General features: G+C 41.6%; 1 protein-coding gene across 5 annotated transcripts in view; it reads left to right on the top strand.

Moving 5' to 3' along the window:
- HTT (huntingtin) overlaps positions 1-13,970 on the top strand; it is a 163,081-nt gene that overhangs the window by 55,727 nt on the left and 93,384 nt on the right. For all 5 annotated transcript variants that reach the window (XM_035292340.3, XM_078366024.1, XM_035292338.3 and 2 more), the window contains 8 exon segments: positions 88-185; positions 1,671-1,810; positions 3,580-3,643; positions 3,907-4,007; positions 7,798-7,944; positions 10,253-10,373; positions 11,650-11,726; positions 13,295-13,446. In XM_035292340.3, coding sequence (XP_035148231.3) covers positions 88-185; positions 1,671-1,810; positions 3,580-3,643; positions 3,907-4,007; positions 7,798-7,944; positions 10,253-10,373; positions 11,650-11,726; positions 13,295-13,446 — 900 coding nt within the window.

Here is a 13,970-nt window from a genome sequence, read left to right as displayed (position 1 = left end):
GGCCGGTTTTTCAGCTGTGTTTTTTCTAAATCTCATGACCAAGTATTAAGTTTCCATGATGACGTTGCTCCTTGTTGTTCTGCTTAGGAAATACATTTTCTTTGGCGGATTGCGTTCCTTTGCTGCGGAAAACATTGAAGGATGAGTCTTCTGTTACTTGCAAGTTGGCCTGTACAGCTGTGAGGGTGAGCATAATCTTCTCTGGAAACCATTTCTTCAATTAGTGGACACTTTATCATCACTAAAATTAAAATTGGAGCCTAATAGGAAATATTTCCATATACTCTGAAGCTGCACACAGTAATACCCACCATGTATCCATCTCTCAGCTTTAGAAGGAAAACATTGCCGATCAAGTTAATGCTCAGTAAACTTGTTTAAGTTTTAATTCTCAGAATATTTGTTTGAAATAGACCTTTTCCTAAAGGATATATTTACAAATAACCTGTCATTAAGTCTAAAGTCTTTTGAATACACTGGGCACGGTGACTTACGCTTGTAATCTGAGCACTTTGGGAGGCCAAGGTGGAAGAATTGCTTGAGCCCAGGAGTTCAAGACTATGGCAATGTAGTTGGACTCTGTCTCTACAGAAAATAAAAAAAACAAACAAACCATAAAACCCAATTAGCTGGGTGTGGTGGTGCATACCTACTCTCAGCTACTTAGGAAGCCTGAGCTAAGTGCTTGAGCCCTGGAGATCAAGGCTGCAGTGAGGCATGATTGCACCTCTGGCCTCTAGCCTGGGCAACAGAGTGAGACTGTCTCGAAAATAATAATAGTAATAACAATCTGTTGGATTTTAAAAAAACACTCTATTAGGTCTGTAGAATGGTAAGAGTTAAAGTGAGCCTTAGGGATTATTTAATCAACCTCTGTTTTTGTAAGAAGTGACACAGCCTCAATTCTTTAAGTGATAGCATGTTGAACCTTTCCATACCGGCTAGCTCGTTAAGTCACAACCGGCCAGTCAGCAAGAATAAAAATCAACCAGTAAAAATTAAAACAAAAAACCTACAGTTGTCAAATTTGTGGGATGCCTCCCCTTTTTAAAATGTCACACCTGACAGTAATTTTTCTCTAGTTTCCAGGTTTTGTTTCAGTCAGTTGTATCTTTCTTGAGTGGAAGGAAATGTGCTAACAGCTCAGTCTTGTGGCTAGTGGGGGGTTTGTGTGTCAGCCATGTGTGTGCTGGTGCCCCTGGGTGCTTGGGGCTGCAGGGGAGGGGTACAGCAGTCGGGACCTGTTCTGTTCTCCTGTGCCTTGGAGTACATAGTGACACAGTGCGGTGGTCCTTGGTGTAGGTCCCTTGTTCCTACCTTGGGTCTGAGATTTATTTAGAAGTAGTGTTAGGGCCGTGTGGCAGGCCCCTCTGTAACACCGATCAATGTTTATGAACTTGCCCTTTGCAAGTTGAAGCCATGATATAGCAGAAATGGAATTAAGAGAGAAACAGTTATGTGAAAGGGACACATTTACTTTTAAGCTTGTATTTACTGAGATAAATTATATACCATAAATGTTCTTGAGAGGTGTGGGAAAAGTACAACATCCTCGTTGCAGTTAAACCCAGAACATTGTGTGTCTAAGAGTGGTGGTTCTCAAACCGTCAAGATGTGGCTACTGAGTGGGGCTGACCTGCTGCCCTCTTGCCTTGGACCTTGTGTTCCAGCATTGTGTCATGAGTCTCTGCAGCAGCAGCTACAGTGAGCTAGGACTGCAGCTGCTCATCGACCTGCTGACACTGAGGAACAGTTCCTACTGGCTGGTGAGGACAGAGCTTCTGGAGACCCTTGCTGAGATCGACTTCAGGTAGATGGTCACGCCCATTAGATGGCATGAACTCAGCTCCATTGAAAGTCCTGGGGTCACCTGACACACGGAATGGTGTTACCAAGTACCCTGTCCATCAGAAACCTAGTGGGTTAGCTGGAGGGTAACGGTTTTCTCCTCCCAGTGGCTTTTTGCTGAACTTTGCCCTGTGCTTGGAGTTTTATTTTAATTAATTAATTTATTTTGAGACATGATCTTGCCCTGTTGCCCAGGCTGGAGTACAGGAGCACAGTCATAGCTCCCTGCACCTTTGAACTCCTGGACTCATATGATCTTCCTGCCTCACCCTCCTGATTAGGTAGGACAATAGGTGTGTGTCTCCACACCGGCTAATATTTATTTTTTGTAGAGATGGGGTCTTGCCATGTTGTCCAGGCTGGTCTCAAACTCCTGGGCTCAATTGACCCTCCAATCTTGGCCTCCCAAAGTGCTGGGATTATAGGCATGAACCACTGTGCCTGGCCTAGAATTTTAAAATATAAGTAGAATAAGAAAAGTAAATAAAATATAAGTAGAAGAGTAGACTTATTTTTTTGATACTCCTAGTCATTTACGTGTTCTGGATGGTGGGAATAAAAGAGCTTAGAATTTTTCATCTTTGTCTTGAACTTTTAAAAACTGTAGCTTATATTCTGCCTGTTGAAAGAGAATATAGTCATCATACTGAACCTAAGTAAGACAGCTGGTTTGTGTTTTGTTACAATTAAAAAATAACTTGAGACCGGGCGTGATGGCTCACGCTTGTAATCCCAGCACTTTGGGAGTCCGAAGCGGGTGGATCATGAGGTCAGAAGTTTAAGACCAGCCTGGTCAACATGGTGAAACCCTATCTCTACTAAAAATACAAAAAATTAGCTGGGCATGGTGGCGCATGCCTGTAATCCCAGCTACTCGGGAGGCGGAGGCAGGAGAATTGCCTGAACCCAGGAGGCGGAGGTTGCGGTGAGCCGAGATCCCGCCATTGCACTCCAGCCTGGGTAATAAGAGTGAAACTCCGTCTCAAAAAAAAAAATACAAAAATTAGCCCGACGTTCTTGGCACCCGCCTGTAATCCCAGTTACTCAGGAGGCTGAGGCAGGAGAATCGCTTGAACCTGGGAGGTGGAGGTTGCAGTGAGCCAAATTCACGCCATTGCACTCCAGCCTGGGTGATAGAGAGAGACTCTGTCTCAAACAAAACAAAACAACCAACCAAACAAGAAAAAAAAACTTGAGCTGTGTTGGAACTTTCATTTTCTAAGAGTAAAGTCTTTGCTGGATAAGGTTTCTTTTAGAAGGGAAATCTCCCTTTATAATTCAGGTTCTTTCCCCAAGCCACCTTTTATAGAGCCCTCGTGGGTTATTTCATTTAATCCTTAGAATGTCTGTAAATCTGGGATTGCTCTCCACTCCACCTACAGATAGGGACGCTGAGCATGGGTGAGTGAGCAAGGCAGCAGGTTATGGAGGGCCCAGCTTGCCCCTTCTGTGGTTTGAGCTAATTCTGGAGGGCACTTACAGAGTCTTTTGAAATAGTATTTTTTTGAAGAAAAAGAAAATCAATTTGCTGAGTACTGTCGTATTGAGTCTGGAATTGTGAGAGGAATGGCACGTCTGTTTATTTAAAGCCATCGGCCTTTTCTGTTGTTTTGAGAAGTAATTGCTGCCCACGGGCCTTCCAGGGCACCTGGATGAGCCTGCTCTGGAGCAAGCTGGCAGTGTTTACTGGGTAACTAAATGATTTCATTGTTAAATGTGCTTTTTTGTTAGGCTGGTGAGCTTTTTGGAGGCAAAAGCAGAAAACTTACACAGAGGGGCTCATCATTATACAGGGGTAAGCGGCTTATTTTTGTGAGATACTGTTTTATCTACAAGGAGGTAAAAGCGAGGCTTTCCTTGTGGTGTGGAATTTCTCTGAATGCTTTCATCATGTTTTAGATCTGTTTATTTCACAGTTTATATCATGAAAGTTATAGTTGTGTGTTACAGATTTAAGTCTAGTAATCTTGAGTTCTTCCTCACGAGCTTTCCAAAATACCTTACCAAAATTTAGTCAAATGCAAGATTGTGTTTATTTTTATTATCTTCTCTCTAAAGCTTTTAACACTGCAGGAACGAGTGCTCACTAGTGTTGTCATCCATTTGCTTGGGGATGAAGACCCCAGGGTGCGCCATGTTGCCGCAGCATCGTTAATTAGGTATTTACCAGCATTTTTCTCTCTTACATTTTTGGTCGAAGTACTGAAAGTTATGAGAATGGAAAGAGAGGGAAGAATTCAAGGGATGTGGGGCAGTATTCCTGAGTCTGAGCTCATTCCAGCCATTATGCTCTTAAACTATCGAGAAGAAAAATCCATTACCATGAGTCTACAATTATAATTAAAAAACAACAGAATACTAACTTTCTATTGTAAATGTAACGCACTTTCATTGTAAAAATTTTGGACTATAGAGAATAACACTAAGAAGAATAAAAAATCACCGACAATTCTGCTACCGCCTGGAGGTCCTTACTGTTAATATTTTACTGTATACTCTTTATGAGTTTCTTATTCAAAATTGGGTCAAAATTGCATACAATTTTATAATCTGACACTTTCACTGAAGATTTTATTAGCGTTTTCCTGTTATGAAACAGTAATTTTAGTTATGGGTCATTGTCTTATTGTGTGGTTGTGATAAAATTTTATATAAATTTTTTTGGCAGTTAAATATTTTATATAAATGTTTGTGTGTAATTTTCTTTTTCTGAGAATTCCTGGAAGTTGAGTTACAAGGCCAGGCTTTGAATTTAAAACAGATTTTCTAATAGCTTTGTGGAGGTATAATTTACATTCCTTGAAACTTACTCATTTTGAGTATATAGTAAACTCCAATTTTATCACATTTCTGTCACCCCAGAGGTGTTCTTTGTGCACACTTGCAGTAACCTCTGGTTCCCATCCCCACTTCTAGGCAGTCATTCATCTAGTTTCTGTCCCTTAAGATTGGTAATTTTGCCAGGCGCAGTGACTCACGGCTGCGTTGGGTGGATCACTTGAGGTCAGTAGTTCGAGACCAGTCTGGCCAACATGGTGAAACCCCGTCTCTACTATAAATACAAAAATTAGCCTAGTATGGTGGCACATGCCTGTAATCACAGCTTACCCAGGAGGCTGAGGCAGGAGAATCACTTGAACCCCGGAGGCAGAGGTTGCTGTGAGCAGAGATCGTGCCATTGCCCTCCAGCCTGGGCGACAGAGAGAGAGAGACTCTGTCTCAAAACAAACCAACACAAAGATTTGTGTTTTCTGGAAATTTTATAGAACTGGGGTTATACTATAGATGGACTTTTGCATTTGGCTTCTTTCACTTAATTTTTGAGATTTGTTCGTGTTGTAGCATGTATCAGTAATTGGTTCATTTTTATTGCCAAAAGTATTCTATTAAGTGAATAATACCATATTTTATCTGTCCATCAGATGGTTATTATTGAGTCCACGTTTTGGCTAATTTATGAATTATGCTACTGTGAACATTTGCCTACAAGATTTTGTGTAGACTTGTTTTCATTTCTCTTGAGTAGATAGCCTAGAAGTGGATTTTAAAATAATTTTTGGTACTTAACTGCTCTTCAGAAACATATCATTTTTCTTTTTTTAAATTTCTTTTTCTTGAAACATATCATTTTTCTCTTTATATATGTGTATATGTGTGTGCGTATATATATATTTAAAATTTCAATAGCTTTTGGGGTACACGTGGTTTTTTGTTACACGGCTGAATCTTTGGTGACATGGGTGAATTTTGGTTACATGGTGAAGTCGGGTTTTAGTACACCTGTCACCCGAGTAGTGTACTTTGTGCCCAATATGTGGTTTCTGTCCCTCACCTTCCTCCCGGCCTCCTGCCTGGTGCGCCTCCAGTGCCCGTTACCACTCTGCATGGCCTTGCACACCCACAGCTCAGGTCTCCCTCCTGAGAACACACAGCAGAAACATGCCAGAATGGGATTGTGCCTCATTCTTCTCACCAATACAAATATTTCAAAAAAAGTTAAATACGTATCAGTTTTTAAGGCAGAAGTTGATACTTCTTCTCATTTTTTATTTTTTGAGATAGGATCTCACTTTGTGATGCCCAGGCTGGAGTACAGTGGTGCAATCTTGGCTCACCGCAATCTCTGACTCCCAGTGTCAAGTGATTCTCAACCTCAGCCTCCCAAGAAGCTGGAATTACAGGTGGCTCTCGCTGGTGGCTCTTCCAGGAATTCTTCCACTGCCAGCTAATTTTTGTATTTTTTGGTAGAGGTGGGCTTTCACCATGTTGGCCAGGTTGGTCTCAAACTCCTGACCTCAAGTGACCCACCCACCTTGGCCTCCCAGAGTGCTGGGATTACAGGCGTGAGCCACCACATCTGGGTGATACTTCTTTTTAAAATAACTTACTTTCTTTTGAAAATAATACATCTTTAACGAACAAAATCTAAGGAAAATATAAAAAGGAAATAATCTTTGGAATCAAACTAGTGAAAGAAAGCCAGTTACGTTTTGGTGCGTATTCTTTGTCACCATTGTCATTTGCATTTCTCTGATGACTTGTGAGCCACACTTTTCATTTACTCAGTGGGTTTGTATGACTTGCCTCTTCAGAGGTTTCATAGCTTTACCATTTTCTGTAAATGATAGCAGCTTCTTTTTTGTTTGTTTGTTGAGAGAGGGTTTCGCTCTGTCGCTCAGGATGGAGCACGGTGGCACAATCTCGGCTTACTGCAACTTTTGCTTCCTGAAGTGATTTTCCTGCCTCAGCCTCCCGAGTAGCTTGGATTACAGAAGGGTGCCACCATGCCTGGCTAATTTTTGTATCTTTAATAGAGATGGGGTTTTGCCATGTTAGCCAGGCTGGTCTTGAACTCCTGGCCTCAAGCGGTGTCTCTCCCCGCCCCTGCCTCAACCTCCCAAAGTGCTGGGATTACAGGCGTGAGCCACTATACGCAACATACATACCCAGCCAATTTCTTCTTATATTCTAGAAAAAACTATACTCCTAATCAAGTCTCCATAGAGGAAAGAGACTTTAATTAAAGATACTGGGGCTTGCAAACCAATACGATAAAATAGTTGATTGTTTCTGAAAGTATTACCAAGTATTGATGGCAGATATGAGCCCTTCTGTTTTTGTAGGAAAATGTTGCCAGTATTCTGCATTTGAATTCAGTTTAGATTTGTTAGGAATCTCAGCTGAAGCTTTGCCATCTGGGAGTGTTTCAGACAGTTTTGCAGACAAAATTGCCAAAGTGCCTAAGGGTGCCCCTGGCATTCAGACCTGCTCTGTGCCAAGTGCTCTGTGGACAAGTGTTTAGCACTTGTTGATATTGATCAAAAGGTTTAGAAAGAGAGCTTTCAAAGTTGGTTTTTAATTAAAGCATTTAATAGTGTGAATAGAAAGGGACTTAGTTTTATGACAGGAAAAGGAAAGTACAACACCCGGCCGGGTATGGTGGTGTATGCCTGTAATCCCAGCACTTTGGAGGGCTGAGGTGGGTGGATCATGAGGTGAGGAGTTCAAGACCAGCCTGGCCAACGTGGTGAAACTCTGTCTCTACTAAAGCCACAAAAATTAGCTGGGCGAAGTGGCAAGTGCCTGTAGTCCCAGCTACTCAGGAGACTGAAGCAGGAGAATTGCTCGAACCTGGGTGGCAGAGGTTGCAGTGAGCGGAGATCGCGCCATTGCCCTCCAGCCTGGGTGACAGAATGACACTCTGTCCTAGAAAACAAACAAACAAAAATACAGCAGCCAGTTATGTCAGAGTGGCTGTGTGAGAGAGTGACCCTGAGATTGGCGACACTGCTGTCATGTGTTTAAAGAACGCCACCTGAGAAAGGTGGTGGGAAGTGGTGTCTGCTGGCAACGAGAGGTGTTGGCTTAGCCACCTGCAGGGAGGAGGTGGTCTGTCACAGGTGAGTTTCAGCTACTTTCTTAAGCAAATCAACCTTACTTTTGTGTTAGGCTCGTCCCAAAACTGTTTTATAAATGTGACCAAGGACAAGCTGATCCAGTAGTGGCCGTGGCAAGAGATCAAAGCAGTGTTTACCTGAAACTTCTCATGCACGAGACGCAGCCTCCATCTCATTTCTCCGTCAGCACAATAACCAGGTACGCTGACCCGGTGGCGTCCTGATGTTATCGGGGAAGTGCACTTTCCTGATGCCTTTCTTTAGGCTTTAATTGAAAATGTTTTATTTTCTAGAAAAAAGCTTTAGCTCAGGATGTTTGAATGTAGGTCAGTTCTTTGATAGGATATTATTCTTTTGAGGATTGACCACACCACCTCTGTATTTAAACCCTGCCGCAATCACACAGCTGGGACATGGCAAATCTTTTAATGAGTTTATGACATTCCATGTGCTGACAGGTGTATTTTTGTGTGTGACATGTATTATCTGTTAAAAGTTTTCACTTTAGTTGTGTTCCCTTTAAAGAGGATGGTATTCTGTCATGCCCGTTGATTTTTAGGTGAGCAGGGCATGAAAGTCAGTGCTACTTAGGGTTATCCACTAGTTCAGTGATTTGCAGTGATTATCATTCTCATTTGTTGTGGATCTTTTGAATATAGTGTCAGATGACCACATCTGATTCTTAGGTGAGCAGAGTGCTTTAATGAAATTCTAATCTTTAGAATTCTAGCTTGCAAAGGAGATTGCAGAAGCGGCATAGACTTGTACTTTTTAATTTTGTCTTTTAAATGTTATTTTAAAAATTGACTTTGTATGATACTCTTTTTTCTGTTGAGTAACAGTGTTTTACAAACCTTGGAATGACTTCTAAGCTTAAATGATCTCTTGATGCTTTTTTCCCTGAATTTGAAACTCAGCTTATCAAATTTCAAAGTCATAATTCCTAAATAAATAACAACTTTTCTCATATAAAGACTGCTTTAAAAAAACACATGGAAGACTGGGTGTGGTGGCTCAAGCCTGTAATCCCAGCATTTTGGGAGGCCCAGGCGGGCAGATTGCCTGAGCTCCAGAGTTCGAGACCACTCTGGGCAACATGGCGAAACCCCACCTCTACTAAAATACAAAAAATTAGCCGGACGTGGTGGCATCTGGCTGTAATCCCAGCTACTCAGGAGGCAAAGGCATGAGAATCACTTGAGCCCTGGAGGCAGAGAGATTGTGCCACTGTGCTCCAGCTTGGGCCCAAGAAACCCAAAAAACACATGGAAATATTTTCTTTGACCACCTTAATATTTTCCCTTCAGATAATTTTCTTTGTTTTACCTCAGAACTGGCATTTTCTCTCTTTGAAAAGATTCAGGATAAAAAATACTCTTTTAAGATAAGTAGAAGCAGTGAAAGAGTATTTGATGATCAGGAATTTGATAAGTTATAATAAATTGTTGCTTCTAAATGTCATTTCAGAAGATGATTTTTTTTTTTTGAGACCGAGTCTTACTCTGTCGCCAGTTTGGAGTGCAATGGCTCGATCTCGACTCACTGCAACTTCCGCCTCCCAGGTTCAAGCAATTCTCCTGCCTCAGCCTCCCGAGTAGCTGGGACTTCAGGCGGGCACCACCATGCCCAACTAATTTTTGTATTTTTAGTAGAGACAGGGTTTCATCGTGTTGACCAGGATGGTCTGTATCTCTGGACCCTGTGATATGCCCGCCTCGGCCTCCCAAAGTGCTGGGATTACAGCCACCCCTCCCTGCCGATGAGTCTTTATTCATAGATACCAACTCAGATGCCATTACCGTTGGTTACTAACTCCGACTTTGAAGAGTTTCCCAGTTCCAGACTTGAGCAGGCCCTTGACAATTCAGCTGTGTTTAATTGGGTCTTACGTGGTGGACAAAATTACCAATTGTAGAGCAGCAGTGTGTGCTGCTTAGCTAACTGTTCTGTTAGTATTCATGTGTTAACTTAAAATCATAATCTCCTTAGTTTTGTTGCGTGTCTCTGTGAGGGATACAAAATCAGACTGGCTATATTCAAACAGTTGGGATATTATAATTTGTTCTATTTTTTGCCTTTTTCCATGTGTTCTAAAGGAATTAGAGTTTGTATAGAACTACAATGGGGGATAGAAATTGACAGGTGCCATGAATGGAATACAAAAAAGTTCCGTGGGAGCTCAGAAGCGGAGAAAGGAATTTCTTTTTTCCTGGAAACAGGAATAACTTCATGAAGCATTTATTTCAACTTCAAGAGATTGTAGGCAGTGCTGTGAGGGGCGTGTGGCTGCAGTGCCAAGTGTTTGGGCAGACTTGGACGAAGGGAGGGAATACACTCAGCCCTTGTTGCGGAACAGTGATCAAATTTATTTCCAGTCCTTCTTTCACTTGAAAGTTGAGGCTGCTTAACTTCTTTTAATCTTCAGTCTTAAACTTTTAAATGCCATTTGAGCTTTAAAAATAAATATTTTAATAGTAGATTTTAAGTCTCTGTATTTTTCTTATTAGAATATATAGAGGCTATAACCTACTACCAAGTATAATAGATGTCACTATGGAAAATAACCTTTCAAGAGTTATTGCGGCGGTTTCTCACGAACTGATCACATCAACCACAAGAGCACTCACGGTAAGTCTCTTTCTCAGTTGGTGTTCATGAAATTTAGTGATTTTTGGTAGTTTGTACGGCCAGTTAGTTACATGGTCATCTTACGGTGAGGTGTTTGTATTAGAGCTCTGACTTCTCTGTCGGGCTTGCTAAGAAATTGTGCTTCTGTGAAAAAATCTTGGCTTACTCCAACAGGAATGTAAAGAACGATTTTTTCCTGATTATTAAAGTAATACACAGTCAAAAAAATACAGCCAATTTAGAAAGACATAAAATTGAAAATAAAGCGGGCGTGGTGGCTCACGCCTGTAATCCCAGCACTTTGGGAGGCTGAGGTGGGCAGATCATGACGTCAAGAGATCGAGACCATCCTGGCCAACATGGTGAAACCTCGTCTCTACTAAAAATGCAAAAATTAGCCAGGCATGGTGGCGCGTGCCTGTAATCCCAGCTACTCGGGAGGCTGAGGCGGGAGAATTGCTTGAACTGGGAAGTGGAGGTTGCAGTGAGCCGAGATTGTGCCACTGCACTCCAGCCTGGGACACGGAGCGTGACTCCATCTTCAAAAAAAAAAAAAAAAAAAAAAAAGATGTACATATATATATTTCTCACATTGGCAGATAATCACCAAGATAAAGTTTGGGATTGTGGATGATTTTTGTCTTTTTCTTTGTATTTTTTCAGATACTTTCAAATTTTCTAAAATGAGCAAGTGTAACTTCTGTTATCAGAAAGAATAATATGGAAAATTAATGTTAATTTGCTGGTGACTAGGTTAAACCTTTTTATGTGACAAAAGAAATACCTGCATGTCATAGAAAGCTAAATATTGTTTGGGCTGTCTGTAGTATGGTCTTCCCTTGATTTGTTCAAAATATTGTAAACTTTGCTTATTTATTTTTATTGTGGCTGACATGTGTCAGACACTGTTGTAGGCTCGGGATGTAAAAACGGGATTCCTGCCCTTATGGTCTCTGCAGGCTGGTCAGCGGGAATGACATAATCAGCTGGAGCTCAGCTTCTAAGGATGTGCAGGGGCAGTTGAGGGGTGGAGGTTGGGGAGAGCATTCCAGGGTGTGGGCAGCACAGGAGCCTCTCTTCATTGGAATGTAATTGCCATTCCAATAGCACGTATTTCAGTTGTTTAAAGTAGGAAGTTTACTATGGTGGGACAGATACCCTGTGGTTATCATACACAGAGCTCAGATTTCTTCTCAGTGTTTACACTTTATAATGGGTACATTCAATAAACCTTCGTGGTGTTTGGGTGTGATTTTGTTGTTTCTTTCTTCTGTAGTTTGGATGCTGTGAAGCTTTGTGTCTTCTTTCCACTGCCTTCCCAGTTTGCATTTGGAGTTTAGGTTGGCACTGTGGGTACGTATTTTCCTCAGTATTTATTAATAGTTGTCTGTAACAATATGATACATAGTTATTAGGATCCTGTTTTTCTTTCTTTTTAAGTCTTTTATCAATTTGGCTTTTTGGAAAAATGTCTGATGGAATGAATACTTGTTTGTGCTGTATTAGTTGTGTGAAACTAGTGACAGGAGCTGTGGGAATTGAATGCCAAATGTTCTTAGGCATATCTGTGAATTCGAGGGTTTGATCTTCAAGTTTATTTAAGAGAATTTTCATATGCTGGCAAAAGACTTTTCTTGTTAGCTTGATTCTTTCCAGAATTCTTCACTGTGTATTAGGAGGTTAGGAACCTTTTTTCACTTAAATGTGACCTAGCATATGAAATGGTGATGATTTAGGAACTACTGTACTTATATCAACAGCTTTTATTTAAAAATGACTTTCCTCCAGTAGACGGCCCTCCTAGCATCTGTGAAATAATCTCAGGTCTTCTCCAGCATTCAGGAATGAGCTTTCATTTTGTTTATCAGTTACTGAGAATGGTTTTGGTGACTCACATCACATTGGGAAGTAGACCTGCAGATTTCTCGTGTGTCGGTAAATGAACAACTGACATTTGCTTGAAGTAGATTACATTCTCTGCTCTAGAATCATTGCTTTCCCGCTTTGCACGCATTCCGACTGCGCAGCCAACGTGTGTGGTCATGGGTCCAGCACCAGACTAGACTTCTGAGCAGCTTTGGCATTGGAGTAGAATGTATTAATTTAAAGAAAGTTAAAAATCCATTAAAGTAAACATGCAGTTCTAATACTTTTTAAAATTTAAAAGAGATTTAAATGATAAGATTAAAAAAAAAATGGGTCGATACTGTAATCTCATTTCTGCATCTGTTCACAAAGGGTTGATGTTTCTGATTTCTCTTCTCCCCTGCCCATTTCATGTTCTCTTCATCCTCAGTCAGTGCCTCAGGTGGTTGGGGTTCGGCTGCTGGTAGTTTGACTTACACTGTCTTTTCTAGGGGATCGAGCCCTGAGTAGTCCTGCTTATATGAGGTTGCAATTTGTCCTCCCGTAATTTTTATTAGGAGACGTGGGGTATTAAAGGACACCATTGGTGAACCGGTGCAGTATTAGTATCGGGAAAACTAACCATGTCAAACCTGCCCCATTGTGTATCAAGTACACGGTTTTTCCATGTTAATGAAGAGCTCCCCCCAGCCAAGTCCCTTTGATTTTTGTGCCTGTTTACCCAAGGACATTACGGTGCCCAAATGTCCGGGTAGCCGTCTCAGCTCCAGTTGAGCAGAACCATCGTTATATGCCCTAGTGGAAGCATTCTTCATTGGACACTTAGGCCCCAATACTTTTAATCAGATCTGCTACCTGATTTCATTTCTGTCGTGATTTTTATGGAGCTTTGATTTATAGGAAAGATGTTAGTTGATTAACAATAGTGAAAGCAGTTTCTGAGCTCGTATGAAATATATTGTGACATGCCTTCCTGTTGGAATGGCAAGAGAAAGAAAGAGCATTGTTTGCTTGAAAATTGTCTCTAATTTGACCTTGCCAATGTCTGCTTCCAGAGTGCCCCCACTGAGTGCCTCAGATGAGTGTAGGAAGAGCTGTACCATTGGGATGGCCACAATGATTCTGACCCTGCTCTCGTCAGCCTGGTTCCCATTGGATCTCTCAGCCCATCAAGATGCTTTGATTTTGGCTGGAAACTTGCTTGCAGGTACTGGTACTGAGTTGAAACAGGGACTCCAGGACTTGGATTTTGATTTTCTTACTGGGAATAATGGGGGTGGCGAGCAAATGAAAGAAAACTATTAAAAGGTCATTGCCAGTGATGGCTTGTCCATTTAGTCAAATTTCAGATGTTGCCTGTAGCATAAATGCATGGTTGGCAGCTGTTCTACATTGAGTATTTTAAAGTAGCCTCTTCCCAATCTAGCCCCTCCATTAACTACAAGTAAACTCATTTTGAATTTCATTTTAGTGGGCACCATATGCCAGCACTGCCTCAGGCACTGGAGTGATAAGAAAGTATAGTAAATGGACTCCATTCTCAAGTTGGTTTTAGATCAGAGGGGGATGCATGTAGACAGAAGTGCAGTGGTCACACAGAGTGGCCATGATCACTCTCCTTGGGAGATTTATGCAGGCTGGTGGGAAAGGGCACAACAGGGAGATGGTGCAGCAGCTTGGCGATGAGAATGGCGATGTGGGCAGCACGGAAAGTGGGTCCATTCAGACTGA

Source organism: Callithrix jacchus, chromosome 3 (assembly GCF_049354715.1).
Source record: "Callithrix jacchus isolate 240 chromosome 3, calJac240_pri, whole genome shotgun sequence".
NCBI classification, from domain to species: Eukaryota; Metazoa; Chordata; class Mammalia; order Primates; family Cebidae; genus Callithrix; species Callithrix jacchus.
The sequence above is the reverse complement of the archived record's forward strand: the minus strand, read 5'-3'. Positions and strand labels throughout refer to the sequence as shown.